Raw genomic sequence first — 16,169 nt, 5'->3', positions numbered from 1 at the left:
TGTTTGGTATTTTCTTATATTTCTATTTCTTTGTTGAAATTCTCACTTTGCTCTTGCTCTTGTATTGTTTCCAGGGAGCATCTTTATGATTTTTTTTTTTTTTTAATTTTTATTTTTTTATTTTTATTTTTATTTGATAAATTTAACGCCTTTTATTGCCATACCTCATTTTACTGTACTTTGCTTTAGTGAACTTTATAGATACATGTTTTTTTTTTTTTCCTTGTTAATTTTCTGTTTAGTTGATCTATCCATAACTGTGAGTGGGGTATTAAAGTCTCCCACTATTATTGTGTTATTGTTAATTTCTCCTTTCATACTTGTTAGGATTTGTCTTACATACTGCGGTGCTCCCATGTTGGATGGATATATATTTATAATTGTTATATCTTCTTCTTGGATTGATCCTTTGATCATTATGTAGTGACCTTCTTTGTCTCTTTTCACAGCCTTTGTTTTAAAGTCTAATTTATCTGATACGAGTATTGTGACTCCTGCTTTCTTTTGGTCCCACTTTGCATGGAAAATCTTTTTCCAGCCCTTCACTTTCAGTCTGTATGTGTCCCCTGTTTTGAGGTGGGTCTCTTGTAGACAACATATATAAGGGTCTTGTTTTTGTATCCATTCAGCCAGTCTTTGTCTTTTGGTTGGGGCATTCAACCCATTTACGTTTAGGGTAATTACTAATAAGTATGATCCTGTTGCCATTTACTTTATTGTTTTGGGTTCGAGTTTATACACCATTTTTGTGTTTCCTGTCTAGAGAATATCCTTTAGTATTTGTTGGAGAGCTGGTTTGGTGGTGCAGAATTCTCTCAGCTTTTGCTTGTCTGAAAAGCTTTTGATTTCTCCTTCATACTTGAATGAGATCCTTGCTGGGTACAATAATCTGGGCTGTAGGTTATTTTCTTTCATCATTTTAAGTATGTCTTGCCATTCCCTCCTGGCTTGAAGAGTTTCTATTGAAAGATCAGCTGTTATCCTTATGGGAATTCCCTTGTGTGTTATTTGTTGTTTTTCCCTTGCTGCTTTTAATATTTGTTCTTTGTGTTTGATCTTTGTTAATTTGATTAATATGTGTCTTGGGGTGTTTCTCCTTGGGTTTATCCTGTTTGGGACTCTCTGGGTTTCTTGGACTTGGGTGATTATTTCCTTCCCCATTTTAGGGAAGTTTTCAACTATTATCTCCTCAAGTATTTTCTCATGGTCTTTCTTTTTGTCTTCTTCGTCTGGAACCCCTATGATTCGAATGTTGTAGCGTTTAATATTGTCCTGGAGGTCTCTGAGATTGTCCTCATTTCTTTTAATTCGTTTTTCTTTTATCCTCTCTGATTCATTTATTTCTACCATTCTATCTTCTAATTCACTAATCCTATCTTCTGCCTCTGTTATTCTAGTATTTGTTGCCTCCAGAGTGTTTTTAATTTCATTTATTGCATTATTCATTATATATTGACTCTTTTTTATTTCTTCTAGGTCCTTGTTAAACCTTTCTTGCATCTTCTCAATCCTTGTCTCCAGGCTATTTATCTGTGATTCCATTTTAATTTCAAGATTTTGGATCAATTTCACTATCATTATTTGGAATTCTTTATCAGGTAGATTCCCTATCTCTTCCTCTTTTGTTTGGTTTGGTGGGCATTTATCCTGTTCCTTTATCTGCTGGGTATTCCTCTGTCTCTTCATCTTGTTTAAATTGCTGAGTTTGGGAGTCCTTTTTGTATTCTGGCAGTTTGTGGAGTTCTCTTTATTGTGGCGTTTCCTCGCTGTGTGTGGGTATGTAGAGGTGGCTTGTCAAGGTTTCCTGGTTAGGGAAGCTTGTGTCGGTGTTCTGGTGGGTGGAGCTGTATTTCTTCTCTTTGTTCAGTCGCGCTATGGGGAGGGAGGGAGGGATGCTGCAAACAAATGACACTGGCGTGCGCTCGCAGTGCCTCAGCTACACTGGGTCTGCCCCCGCTCACGGCGCGTGTAGCCTCCCTGCCCACACTGCTCGGGCTCTAGGTTGTTCCACCGGGAACAATCCGAGGCTGGCCCTGGGTTGCATGCACCTCCCAGGTCCAAGCCGCTCAGGTTCAGGCACTCGGGTAGTCCTCAGAGGCGCAGACTCAGTTGGGGCTGCGTTTTGTGCTCTTCCCAGGTCCGAGCAGCTCAGGTGATGAGGTGTTTGGCGAGCGCCAATGCTGCGACTTATCGCCTCCCCGCCACTTGGTTATCTGGGTGTAAAACCGGCGCACCTTCTCAGGCAGATGTTGACCGTCCAGACCCCCAATAAGTTTTAGTTAGCAAAGAAGCCTGCTTACAGTTTTATAGATAATGTCTCTCTGGGGCTGCGATTGCCCCCTTCCGGCTCTGGCTGCCTGTCACCGGAGGGGGAAGGTTTGCAGCCGGCTACCTCTGTTTAGTCCTTTGTTCCGTGCGCGGGCTGGCGGTGTCTTAGGTTAGGGCTGGCTTTTCGCATGGTAGATATCCCACAGTCTGGTTTGCTAGCCCAAATTATTTCGCTCAGATAGCGCTCAGGGTATTCAGGCCAGATTCTTACTCTCAGCGATGCAGCCCGCGCCGCGCCTCCCTGCCCAGCCCCCGCTTGCTAATGGCGGATGCAGGCGTCTGCGCTGCTTCTCCGCTGGAGGAGTTACCGTAGGGCTCGCAATCTGCGAGTTTTAATTGTTTATTTATTTTTTCTCCCTGTTATGTTGTCCTCTGTGCTTCCAAAGCTCGGCACGGATTCGGCAGTGAGAAGGTTTCCTGGTGTTTGGAAACTTCTCTCTTTTTAAGACTCCCTTCCCGGGACGGAACTCCGTCCCTCCCTCTTTTGTCTCTTTTATTGTCTTTAATATTTTTTCCTACCTCCTTTCGAGGAGTTGGGTTGCTTTTCTGGGTGCCTGATGTCCTCTGCCGGCATTCAGAAGTTGTTTTGTGGAATTTACTCGACGTTTAAATGCTCTTTTGATGAATTTGTGGGGGAGAAAGTGTTTTCCCCGTCCTACTCCTCCGCCATCTTGGCGCCTTCCCTATTTATTTTTTAAAATTTTATTTTAACTATATTTTTGAAAAACCAGATAAAAATACAATTAATGAACTTTGTACTACTGTTATCAAGGAACCAAATAGACTCATCTCCTTTACTCATTCTAGCTCACTCTCTCTGGCTTTCCAGATGATGTAAATACATAACCATCACTATGTTGTTCTGAACCATTGTGAACAGTGGTAAGATTTTTATCTTGGGCTGTGTAGAATATAGAGGGGTAGGTCCCAGTCATGTTCATCATATTTGCCTCTTTGGACTCCTTTCTAGATAAAAGAAGCTTTGTGAGCTTAATGTCTAAAATATTTAGGTAGTAGTTCTTAAGGTTTCACAGCTTAGATACTTTTGTGACTGATGCCCCTACTGAGGAACATGCTTACCACCACAGTATGAATGCTTTTGAATGACAGCTTTTCCTTGTACTCATTATGATAAGTTTTAGGGACAAGTTATAGTAGTACTCCTAGGAATAAATTTGTCATGGCCTTAAAATACAAAAAACTTCAATTCATAGCTGAAAACAAACTATTATTTCTGTAATCATAAAAAAAGAAGTCATGAAAAATTATAGTAGGACATTTAGGTAATTTGCAATTTTTCTAGAATAATAGTAAACATCTCTTACGTGTAAATATCTTATGTGTCCAACTTTAGGTCACTTTCCTAAGATAGATTTCTAGATCTAAGTCAAAAGTTAAGAATATTTTTAATGTTTTTGACACATTGCCAGATGGCTTTTCAAAAAGGCTGTATCAATTTTATATTCTCATAATGCATCCTGATGCCTATCTTATCACAGTCTCACTAGCTTTTACATATTTTAAGAATTTTTCCGGTGACAACTCATCCTAGTTGGAGGTTTTAATTATGAGATTTGATTCTTGAAATATACTTAATAGCTATTTTACTTCCTTTATGAATTATATTTGTCTTTTGTCTGTTTATTTTTAGCTTTCAAAGTATTTCAGGAAGCAGCTGGCACTTTTCCAGAGAATTATCAATCACTCTTAAATAAATAAATCTCAGTTTCTTTAGTTTGCTATTGGGCAAACTAAAGTTGCTCATACAAAAAAAGAGAAATAACCCAGTTTCTGTTTGTTGTCTATATCTCAGTCCTTGTGGCTTTAGATGTTGAAGCAACCTTATGTTATGCATCCAGCACCCCATCTGAAGTCTAAGATTCATTGAGTCAGTAGTTATAGACTTCTAGTCCTGTTTCAGCTGCTTTGAAGGATCACTGGAGGTGACTCCCAAGTCCCCATAGTGAATTTCATAAATACAGTGAAGCCCAGGTTCCAGTCAACATCACAGACTTATCATTAAAATTTAGTAAAAATTGGTACTGGTTTCAGGTGATTAGCCTCTTCATCATAGTTGTGGCTATAACAATGGTAATTATGGTCAATTTTATTTGCATGATGTGGCTTACTTTGCCCTGTTGTGTGTGTACATGTGTGTCTACAGAGAGAAGCTTTTATCTTTTTCCATAGTCACAGCTACTGAATTTATTTTTCAATTTTTTTGTATTGTATTTACCATAAGGAAATCTTTCTCAAAGCACTTAGTGATCAAGATGCAAACCCTAGACAGCCTTTGTATGTTATGATGTATGTACAAGAACCATTGTTCCAATGATGAAAAGACTCTTAACTAAATCTAGTAAGAGGAAAAATCATTTGAAGACCTTCCTTGAATTAGGGAGCTTATGAAAGAATGAAATTCATGTTTGATTGGCAGTGGAGCTGGTATTTTCACAGCTTCATGTAATTTGTGATTCTGACTGATACCTTGGTTCAAAATAATCTATCCTATTTCTGATTCTAATAGCAGCAATCTACAGCTAGATGTTACGAGTATTTCCATAAGGGACTGTTCACTTTTTTCTGTAGAAGAGTTGATAGGTTATCCTGTTGGACCATTTCCACATGTGTGCAAGTCAGTGTCATTATGTTGGTTAGTGTAGCTTTGATAGTATCATTCTAACTTTGTTCATTTTGATGATAATCATGTCTCGCTCATGGTATTTTACACAGCTTTTCATCCTAGGAACACCTTTTTACATAATGCCTTATAAGCTTCGAGGGGAAAGATGATTGTAGTATCTTCATTTTATAAATGTAGAAACTGAAAGTCACAGCCATAATGTGTTACTAGACAACTCAGTTACAAGACTGCCTACCTACTGGGTTTCTTTCCTTTCAGAGGGGCCTTTCTCTATGAAATGCAATGTTTTCCTTAAAAATTGTAATATCTGGGCCAGTCATCTTCTTGCATTTATATAACAGGGCTGTTAATATTTGCTCTGTAGATCAAATTCTGCCTGATCTTGAAGAGATTCTTCTAATAGTGACTTAAGGCCACTCTCAAGTACCCAGGATATGTAGAATTTTTCACTGGAGTTGAACATACCTGAAGACTGACAATCTCCTCATAAAACTCAAACCTTTTCTGCTCATCTTGGGCAGAACATTTTCTCTTGTGAACTAAGAAAGTTAGGTTCATGAGTTGAGTTACTCTTTGGGTGACTGGCATCATATTTGCCCTTAAATGCTCAGGGTGAAAGTGCTTGGTAATGTGAAATAACCTGAAGGTACAGAAGTCATTCTCTGAGTCTAATTTCATAGTCACAGATGTTGACTGTGAACTTAAGTGGAAATGAATTAACAAGCTCACGTGTCCAATATAACTTACCTTCAAATATATATATTTTATTAGGTTTAATCTTCCCAATTCTTTATATCTGAAAATCTTAGTAGAGTTCAGAAAATGTGTGCAAGACCCCTTTCATACTTTATGGTAGGTTATGTTTTAATAGTTTATTACTCAGAGTTGGCTTAAAGTCAAAACAACCTACTATGGACCACAAAATGTTTTCAGTTCATTTAGTACTGTCCATGGTCAAATCTGGAGAAGGCAATGGCACCCCACTCCAGTACTCTTGCCTGGAAAATCCCATGGGCGGAGGAGCCTGGTAGGCTGCAGTCCATGGGGTCACTAAGAGTCGGACATGACTGAGCAACTTCACTTTCACTTTTCACTTTCATGCACTGGAGAAGGAAATGGCAACCCACTCCAGTGTTCTTGCCTGGAGAATCCCAGGGACAGGGGAGCCTGGTAGGCTGCTGTCTATGGAGGTCGCACAGAGTCGGACATGACTGAAGCTACTTAACAGCAGCAGCATGGTCAAATCTTGGCTAACCAGCTTTAAGCCTTTGGCGTTTGCAATATATCCTACATGAGAAATGATGCTACTGCTAAGTCACTTCATTCGTGTCCGACTCTGTGCAACCCCATAGACGGTAGCCACCAGGCTCTCCCGTCCCTGGGATTCTCCAGGCAAGAACACTGGAGTGTGCTGCCATTTCCTTCTCCAGTGCGTGAAAGTGAAGTCGCTCAGTCATGTCTGACTTTAGCGACCCCATGGACTGCAGCCCACCAGGCTCCTCCATCCATGGGATTTTCCAGGCAAGAGTACTGGAGTGGGGTGCCATTGCCTTCTCTGACATGAGAAATAGGGCTGACCAAAAACAAAACCAAGCAATGAACCAATAGCACAGAGATGTCATTTAAGAGAGAGATCTAAGGCAAATTTTAGGGTTGTAATAAAATCTCCCAAAACATCTCTAGTTGGAACCAGTACCATATAACTTATTACCAGTGGGATAATCATACAATCATAAAAACTAAGTGTTCAGAAGCATTTCTGAATTTTCTGCCACAATATGAACTGCCTTATGCAGATACTGAATAACTTCCCTACCACACAGCGTTCCATCAGCCAGCAAACACAAAAACCACTTGGCACTTACAGTTACATCACAATAATACATTAGGTAAGTGACATGAAACTAACCTTCTCTTTTCAGTCATTAAGCGTGGATTCGCTGTTAGTGAAAGTAGGGAACATTTATCATTCAACTACATAATTTATATGAAGAATTGAAATGGTGATTGTGAAGTTTTCTTTAATGTATATTCAGCATATATCTTAACAAATTTTAAAATCTAGGAATGTTTGCATAAATATTTTTTCATTTAATTTTGTTTTGATTCTAAAAGAAATTCCAGCCTTTAAATAAATGAAACAGAAATGGACTGAATTTTTAAATGGTAGTCAACAGTGAATTTTTTTTAACAAAATATTTTAGAGAGAGAACATAGAACTAAGAAAACCTTCATAAAACTTTATAAGTGGAGCGTCTTTTAAAATATGCTATTTTATGTTAAGTATTTCTCTGCCCTCATTAGGTGTGTCTCTTCATTAGATACAGTGTTACTAAATAGTTGTAACTTTACAGTTTCTTTGATTAATGAAGCCTTCCACTAAAGTTTCATTGGGTAGGATTAACTACATTTAAAGATGACAAAATGCCATTATAACATTAATGCCAGAATTTAATGAGAACCAGAAGTTAACTTCAAGGACATTTATAATTTAATATGAGGGTACCCTTATACTCTTACTATTTTACCATAACATCCTATCTTTGTTCTCGTGATAAAAAGTTTAACTCAGCAAAGTTGTACTTATTGAATACCAACTATGTGCCTACCAGGTGCCAGCATCTCATGAGTGAGACTATTTTCCATTCTCAAACAAAACAGACCATTTCTGATCAGAAAGAGGAGAAATGAGAACCACCTTCCTCACTTAAAAGTCCCATGACCTCCTTTAATCTTGGAGGACTCTAGTTTCCTACAGCACGTATCTATCATCCTAACCTCTGGTCTGTTTATTTTCCATGTCATGTCATCAGCCACCTTCTCCACTGTCTGGATTGAAAAGCTGACCAGCTATGTCTATGTAATAAAAGGATCTCAGGAATATTGGATTTCTTAGATGTAGGAAGGATGGAGATCATGGATTAGAATGGAATGTTCTATTTGTGGTACCGAATAGCTATACCTCACAGGAAGAGAAGCTTATGTTTTGTGCAACTACATGATAAAATCTGAAGTAGGGACAGGTAGAAGAGGAAAAAGAGCTGACAGGAGGATTCTTTTCACTCTGTGAGGAAGAACCTTCCTGTACTGAAGGTGTACAGTACCAAACTACAAGTGCAGATGAACTTTCAAGCTCTTTCCTGTTCTAAAAGTCCCATGATTCCTATGTGCTTAGAACCCAAAGAGGGCAAAGGACTTAAAGCAAACATCTATGTTCCTTATTCTTTTTTCTCACAGTTCTATGTAGACATACTTGCAAAGAAATGTTGAGACCTTATAAAGACTGGAAATGGTAACCACAAAGTGGAAGAAGTCAAATACAGTAGAGACCAAGGGAAAACTGCATCCTCAAACTCCTGATGGAGGAAAACTTCAACTATTTAGCTGTGGTCTGGGCTTCCTAGTGGCTAAGGTGAAGAGGAGAAACAGGAATAACGGGGTGTGATTGTTTTTTGGTAGTAAGACACACCCCTGCTAGTTCCTCAGAAACAAGCATTTTTCTTGCTCTCAGTAAGAATACCTTGGTTAGGAGGATTTATATAAAAAGCCATAAACCACATAATAAATGATGTCCTCATGAATTTTTATAGAAAATAAAGAGGTATTCCACATATGTCATTTCAAATATTGGCCTTTGGAGAACACTGAGGGAATAATGTTAAAAGCTAGACATTTTTTTCTCCCTTGGGGCAGGGAGAGGGGCGTTTGAAACTTCTGGTATATTTACTGTAGATAAATGCTTATTTTCTTTTGACCCACTGACATGTGGAGCAGTAGAAATATGTAAAGATGTCTAGTACAGGGCAGCATTGTTAAAAGGAGGAGGGGATAAATGGAATTTTTGTGGCAGAATGATATTTGCAAGACTGATCAGGCCGCTGGGAGGTTTTTAAATATGCCAGTTCCCTGTAACAGGAAGATCAGTCTCTGAGACAGCATATCCAATTTAGTAAATTATTATTATTCCGTCAAAATTAATGTGAACAATTTTCTCTTTGAGGCTGCTTTTTCCATAGGTGATGTTTTCCAGATGGGCTTTGTGTAAAATTCTTAATGTTTTGTGTTTTCTTTCCGAGAGCAAGAGCCTTTTCTGACATGTCTTCATTTCTTTCTCTTCCGGTTATTGTAGGGAAGAGAACTCCAAAAGCAAAGGAGAAAAAAAACAAGAAAAAGAAGAGGAAGCTGATAGAAAGAGCCCAGGAGCAACACAGCGTCTTCCTAGCTACAGACAGAGCTAACCAGTAAAATAAAAGACACGGAGGGTGGAGGTTTTGTTTTGTTTTGGGTGGAGGGCAGGGGGTGGTGTTTTTTGCAAAAGTGCACACAGCTACTCTCCACTCCCGGACATGGTGGCATTTGTGCTGCTCTGACCAGTAGCTGTTTCCAGTAACCTTGTGAAAGGAGGAGCCACAAGCGTGGGCTCTGTGTTATTTATGCTTTGATTTGCATCGGGAGACTGTGAAGGTGGGCGATTGCGACCTGCAGCCAAGGCAGCAGGAGTGAGTGCAGAGCATGTGACTGGGTTCCCTGTGTGCCCCGAGGCGGAGGGGCTGCCCTCCCGGAGGTGCAAGGCTGCGACCCCCCACCCCCCAACTGGAGAACTGACTTGTGCATATTTATGGAAGGACGACCCTTGGCAGGCAAAGTGCTGTTTCACTTGTGACCTGTGTTTCCCACGCTGTGTATTTTCAAGGATCAGTGTATGTGGATATCTGCCTAGTGTTACCACACGTTGTTCTCGGCATCTGTTACCTTCCAACTGTTGTGTCCAGAGACTGCTCTTAGCGGCAGGAATTCCTGCTCAGTTTCACAGCAGCTCGGATGTGTACATACCCTGCTGGGGCTGCATATAAACCTCTTATTTACTGTATATTTATGCTTTTTTCTGTGTAACAAGTCATACCCAATTAATGTTATGTCTCCCGTTTCTAGTGGTTCCTAACCATCGTCCCGTAAATGACTGTTCTAGTTTTGCGAATTGATGAATGTTTTGCTGCCCCTTGAAACTTCTCTTTGTGGGCTTATTTCTCATTGTAAAGATAGGATAAGCTAGTTTGTACATAGGATCAAATGACCCTTGTCAGAGAATTTGAATATCAATAGACCTTCCCCACTCCTCACCATAGCTAAAGCATGAGGCATCTGGAGGTCAGAAGCCAAAAACTGCCTTTGAGTCTAAGATGTGATGACTTTATGAAACACAACTCCATGAGCAATTACATGCAGTACTTATACGACTACTATGCAGTTTCACAGGCCAGCTAGAGAATTTTTCAAATTTTTACTTTCAGACTTCAATATGTATAGTTTTTATTTAAAGCAGTTCCTGACTTGCAATGACAGAGCACCTACCAATATTCTTGGGTCCGTGTAGAAGTGACCACCTCATGAGACCATGCATGGAATTGGAGGAGAAAACACGATGAATTCCTACAATTACTGGTCAGATCTTAACAGGGCCCCATTAAGCCAGAATTTCTGATTCAAGACTGAGAGAGGAACCCTGTGGAGACTTCCCAGGTGACTTTCAGAGTAGTGGTTTCCAAAAACACCATTGTCCACTAGGGGGTATCAGTTCTTAGAGGGTTTTGATAATGATGCTTCTTCCAGAAGCATTATTATCTTCTTGGATGATCCAGAAGAAAATTAGAACCAAAAGGAATGGTGGAAGATTTTTTTGAGGGAAAAAATAAAGCAAGGTAAAAGCCTTTTTTTCTCACCTTGCATTGGCTAAACTACCTCTTTGCATTTTTGTTTAACTTTTGAGTCAAAAGCATCTTACCAATAAGTATAAATGTCATGTACATCATTATGAAAATAATATTGCTATGAGATAAGCCATATATGAATGTTGTATACAACTTTAGGGTTTGCATTTAATCCTAAAGTGTCCACCTCCTTTCACATCTATTTAGACTATATTCCTATTTACTAAGTGGGGAGGGGGCTTCTTTATATAGTGCTTCATTGTTAATAAATCAATACTTGTTCTGTTTCTGGGATGTTCTTTTTGTGCATTAAAAAAATTCAAAATTATTTTTGTGGAGATATTCTTTTCTTTAGAGATACATTTAGGGGGAAAAGCAATATTTTAGCAACTGTAGCCCCAAATAGTGGTCTTTAAAAAGAAGCAACTTTTTAAAACCTGTGTTTGTAAGTATATCAAGGAGATTAGTTTAGCTATAAATTGCATTGCAGCAATGGAGTTGGACATGACTGAAGAGACTTGGCATGCATGCAGAGTGATTAAGAGTGGGCATTTTAAAGCCACACTGCCTGAGGTCTCATTTGGACTCTGAAGTAACCTGGAGCAAACTGTCCTCCTAGGTCTCAGTTTTGTCGTCTGTAAAAAGGAGGTAATGGTATTACCTACTGTGTAAGGTTGTGTCTTAAGGTAAACTGTGTAAGGTATGGTCAGTACAGCATGGTGCAGACTGAGCAATACACAAGTTACCTGCTACTCTTATTACATGTGTCCTTGGCTATTTATTCCCCAAATTATCTTCCTTATCAACAAAATAGAATATATTTATGAAAATATCCATTCCCTTCAAACTATTTTTGATGTCTGGATATTCTTTGCTCAAACTTTTATAGGAATTGATTAAAGCTACTTGATTTTTAAACCTCTAGTTATAAGCAAACTGCGTGCATGCACTCATGAGAGAGAGAGAGAGACTGACTGACTGACTACAGGGTAGTGCACAGCTTCAGGGTAATTATACAAAGAACATCTGGTGGTTTTCCACAAGTGGCTGTACCATTCCTATACTTCATACAGTGTATATAAATAGAACATGTGAAACTGCTTTTCTTAGTATTTTCAGGTATCTTAGCATCTGTAGAAGTAAAATACGGAACTACAACTTTCTCAGTTAAGAAGCTTGAGTGGTATTTTGATAGGGATTGCACTGCATTGTAGGTTGCCTTCAGTAGTATGGCCATTTTTCTTTCAATCCAAGAAAACTACCTTTCCATCGGCTTATGTTGTCTTCAATTTCTTTCATCAGTGTCTTATAATTTTCTGATTATGGGTCTTTGCCTCCTTGGGTAGGTTTATTCCTTTATATTTTATTCTTTTTGATGTGATGGTAAATGAGATTGTTCACTTAACTTCTGTTTTGTTTTGTGTTTTTTAATTTACTTTAAATTGGAGGTTAACTTCTCTTTCTGGTAGTTCATTGTTAGTGTATAAAATGCAGTATATTTCTGTACATTAATTTTGGATCCTGCAACTTTATTGAATTCTTTGGGCGCTAATAGTTTTTTGGTGGCATCTTTGGGATTTTTCTATGTATACTCTTATGTCATCTGCAAAGAGTAACAGTTTACTTCTTCCTTTCCAATCCCTATCAAAATAGCAATGGTATTTTTTACAAAAACTAGGACGATTTTTAAGATTTTCATGGCACACAAGAGACTGTAAATAGGCAAAAAAATCCTGAGAAAGAAGAACAGAGCTGGAGGAATCCCATTCTGACTTCAGACTATATACGACAAAGCTACTAATTAAATCCAGTACAGTACTGGCACAAAAACAGACACATGGATCATTATAAATATATATGCACCCAACATAGCACCACAATATGTAAGGAAAATGCTAACAAGTATGAAAGGGGAAATTAACAATAACGCAATAACAGTGGGAGACTTTAATACCCCACTCATACCTATGGATAGATCAACTAAACAGAAAATTAACAAGGAAACACAAATTTTAAATGACATAATGGACCAGCTAGACCTAATTGATATCTATAGGACATTTCACCCCAAAACAATGAATTTCACCTTTTCTCAAGTGCACACGGAACCTTCTCCAGGGTAGATCACATCCTGGGCCATAAATCTAGCCTTGGTAAATTCAAAAAAATTGAAATCATTCCAATCATCTTTTCTGACCACAATGTAGTAAGATTAGATCTCAATTACAGGAAAAAAACTATTAAAAATTCCAACATATGGAGGCTAAACAACATGCTTCTGAATAACCAACAAATCATAGAAGAAATCAAAAAAGAAATCGGAATATGCATAGAAACAAATGAAAATGAAAACACAACAACCCAAAACCTACGGGACACTATAAAAGCAGTGCTAAGGGGAAGGTTCATAGCAATACAGGCTTACCTCAAGAAACAAGAAAAAAGTCAAATAAATAACCTAACTCTACACCTAAAGCAACTAGAAAAGGAAGAAATGAAGAACCCCAGGGAAAGTAGAAGGAAAAAAATCTTAAAAATTAGGGCAGAAATAAATGCAAAAGAAACAAGAGAGACCATAGCAAAAATCAACAAAGCTAAAAGCTGGTTCTTTGAGAAAAATAAAATTGACAAAGCATTAGCCAGACTCATTAAAAAAAGGGGGGGGGGGAAGAAGAATCAAATCAACAAAATTAGAAATGAAAATGGAGAAATCACAACAGACAACACAGAAATACAAAGGATCATAAGAGACTACTATCAGCAACTATATGCCCAAAAAATGGACAACTTGGAAGAAATGGACAAATTCTTAGAAAAGTATAACTTTCCAAAACTGAACCAGGAAGAAATAGAAGATCTTAACAGACCCATCACAAGCACGGACATTGAAATTGTAATCAGAAATCTTTCAGCAAACAAAAGCCCAGGACCAGACGGCTTCACAGCTGAATTCTACCAAAAATTTAGAGAAGAGCTAACACTTATCTTACTCAAACTCTTCCAGAAAATTGCATAAGAAGGTAAACTTCCACACTCATTCTATGAGGCCACCATCACCCTAATACCAAAACCAGACAAAGATGCCACCAAAAAAGAAAACTACAGGCCAATATCACTGATGAACATAGATGCAAAAATCCTTAACAAAATTCTAGTAAACAGAATCCAACAACATATTAAAAAGATTATACATCATGACCAAGTGGGCTTTATCCCAGGAATGCAAGGATTCTTTAATATCCACAAATCAATCAGTGTAATATACCACATTAACAAATTGAAAAATAAAAACCATATGATTATCTCAATAGATGCAGAAAAAGCCTTTGACAAAATTTAACTTCCATTTATGATAAAAACTCTCCAGAAAGCATGAATAGAAGGAACATACCTCAACATAATAAAAGCTATATATGACAAACCCACAGCAAACATTACCCTCAATGGTGAAAAATTGAAAGCATTTAGAAAGATGATAACAATAACCCTGTGATCGAGACAGCAAAAGAGACACTGATGTATAGAACAGTCTTATGGACTCTGTGGGAGAGGGAGAGGGTGGGAAGATTCAATGCCATTGGGAGAATGGCATTGAAACATGTAAAATATCATGTATGAAACGAGATGCCAGTCCAGGTTCGATGCACGATACTGGATGCTTGGGGCTAGTGCACTGGGACGACCCAGAGGGATGGTATGGGGAGGGAGGAGGGAGGAGGGCTCAGGATGGGGAACACATGCATACCTGTGGTGGATTCATTTAGATATTTGGCAAAACTAATACAATTATGTAAAGTTTAAAAATAAAATAATAAAAAAAAAATGAAAGCATTTCTCCAAAAGTCAGGAACAAGACAAGGGTGCCCACTCTCACCACAACTATTCAACATAGTTTTGGAAGTTTTGACCACAGCAATCAGAGCAGAAAAAGAAATAAAAGGAATCCAGATTGGAAAAGAAGAAGTAAAACTCTCACTGTTTGCAGATGACATGATCCTCTACATAGAAAACCCTAAAGACTCTACCAGAAAATTACTAGAGCTAATCAATGAATGTAGTAAAGTTGCTGGATATAAAATTAACACACAGAAAACCTGTGCATTCCTATACACTAACAATGAGAAAACAGAGAAATTAAGGAAACAATTCCATTCACCATTGCAATGAAAAGAATATAATACTTAAGAATATATCGACCTAAAGAAACAAAAGACATATATAGAAAACTATAAAACACTGATGAAAGAAATCAAAGAGGACACAAATAGATGGAGAAATATGCCATGTTCATGGATTGGAAGAATCAATATAGTGAAAATGAGTATACTACCCAAAGCAATCTATAGATTCAATGCAATCCCTATCAAGCTACCAATGGTATTTTTCATAGAACTAGAACAAATAATTTCACAATTTGTATGGAAATACAAAAAATCTCGAATAGCCAAAGCAATCTTGAGAAAGAAGAATGGAACAGGAGGAATCAACCTACCTGACTTCAGGCTCTACTACAAAGCTACAGTCATCATGACAGTATGGTACTGGCACTAAGACAGCAATATAGATCAATGGAACAAAATAGAAAGTCCAGCGATAAATCTATGCACCTATGGACACCTGATCTTTGACAAAGGAGGCAAGAATATACGATGGAGAAAAGACCATCTCTTTAACAAGTGGTGCTGGGAAAACTGGTCAACCACTTGTAAATGAATGAAACTAGAACACTTTCTAACACCATACACCAAAATAAACTCAAAATGGATTAAAGATCTAAACATAAGACCAGAAACTATAAAACTCCTAGAGGAAAACATAGGCAAAACACTCTCAGACATAAATCATAGCAGGATCCTCTATGACCCACCTCCCAGAGTAAAGGAAATAAAAGCAAAAATACACAAATGGGACCTAATTAAACTTAAAAGCTTTTGCACAATGAGGGAAACTATAAGCAAAGTGAAAAGACAGCCTTCAGAATGGGAGAAAACAATAGCAAACAAAGCAACTGACAAAAATTAATCTCAAAAATATACAGTTATTTTTATAATATAAATATACAATATAAAAATATACAATTCCTAAAGCTTGATTCCAGGAAAATAAATGACCCAATCAAAATATGGGCCAAAGAACTAAATAGACATTTCCCCAAAGAAGACATACAGATGGCTAACAAACACATGAGAAGATGCTCAACATCACTCATTATCAGAGAAATGCAAATAAAAACCACAATGAGGTACCACAGGTCAGAATGGCTGCTATCCAAAAATCTATGAACAATAAATGCTGGAGAGCGTGTGGAGAAAAGGGAACCCTCTAACACTGTTGGTGGGAATGCAAACTAGTACAGCCACTATGGAGAACAGTGTGGAGATTCCTTGAAAAACTGGGAATAGAACTGCCATATGACCCAGCAATCCCACTGCTGGGCATACACACCGAGGAAACCGGAATTGAAAGAGACACGTGTACCCCAATGTTCA

The 16,169-nt window shown here is 38.0% G+C and overlaps 1 protein-coding gene and 1 long non-coding RNA gene across 5 annotated transcripts in view; one reads left to right on the top strand and one right to left on the bottom strand.

Annotated features, from left to right (window-relative positions):
- The window catches only part of RSPO2 (R-spondin 2), a 176,616-nt gene extending 165,608 nt beyond the window's left edge, over window positions 1-11,008 (top strand). For all 4 annotated transcript variants that reach the window (XM_086336313.1, XM_086336308.1, XM_086336305.1 and 1 more), the window contains one exon: window positions 9,102-11,008. In XM_086336313.1, the coding sequence (XP_086192439.1) occupies window positions 9,102-9,217 (116 nt within the window). In that variant the 3' untranslated portion in view covers window positions 9,218-11,008. The remainder of the gene's footprint in view (window positions 1-9,101) is intronic.
- Window positions 1-16,169, bottom strand: part of LOC147359208 (uncharacterized) — a 103,098-nt gene that overhangs the window by 16,298 nt on the left and 70,631 nt on the right. The window lies entirely within an intron of this gene.

This window comes from Bos grunniens, chromosome 14, assembly GCF_055505025.1.
Source record: "Bos grunniens cultivar Pamir isolate PY7600 chromosome 14, Bosgru_T2T1.0, whole genome shotgun sequence".
NCBI classification, from domain to species: domain Eukaryota; kingdom Metazoa; phylum Chordata; class Mammalia; order Artiodactyla; family Bovidae; genus Bos; species Bos grunniens.
The sequence above is the reverse complement of the archived record's forward strand: the minus strand, read 5'-3'. Positions and strand labels throughout refer to the sequence as shown.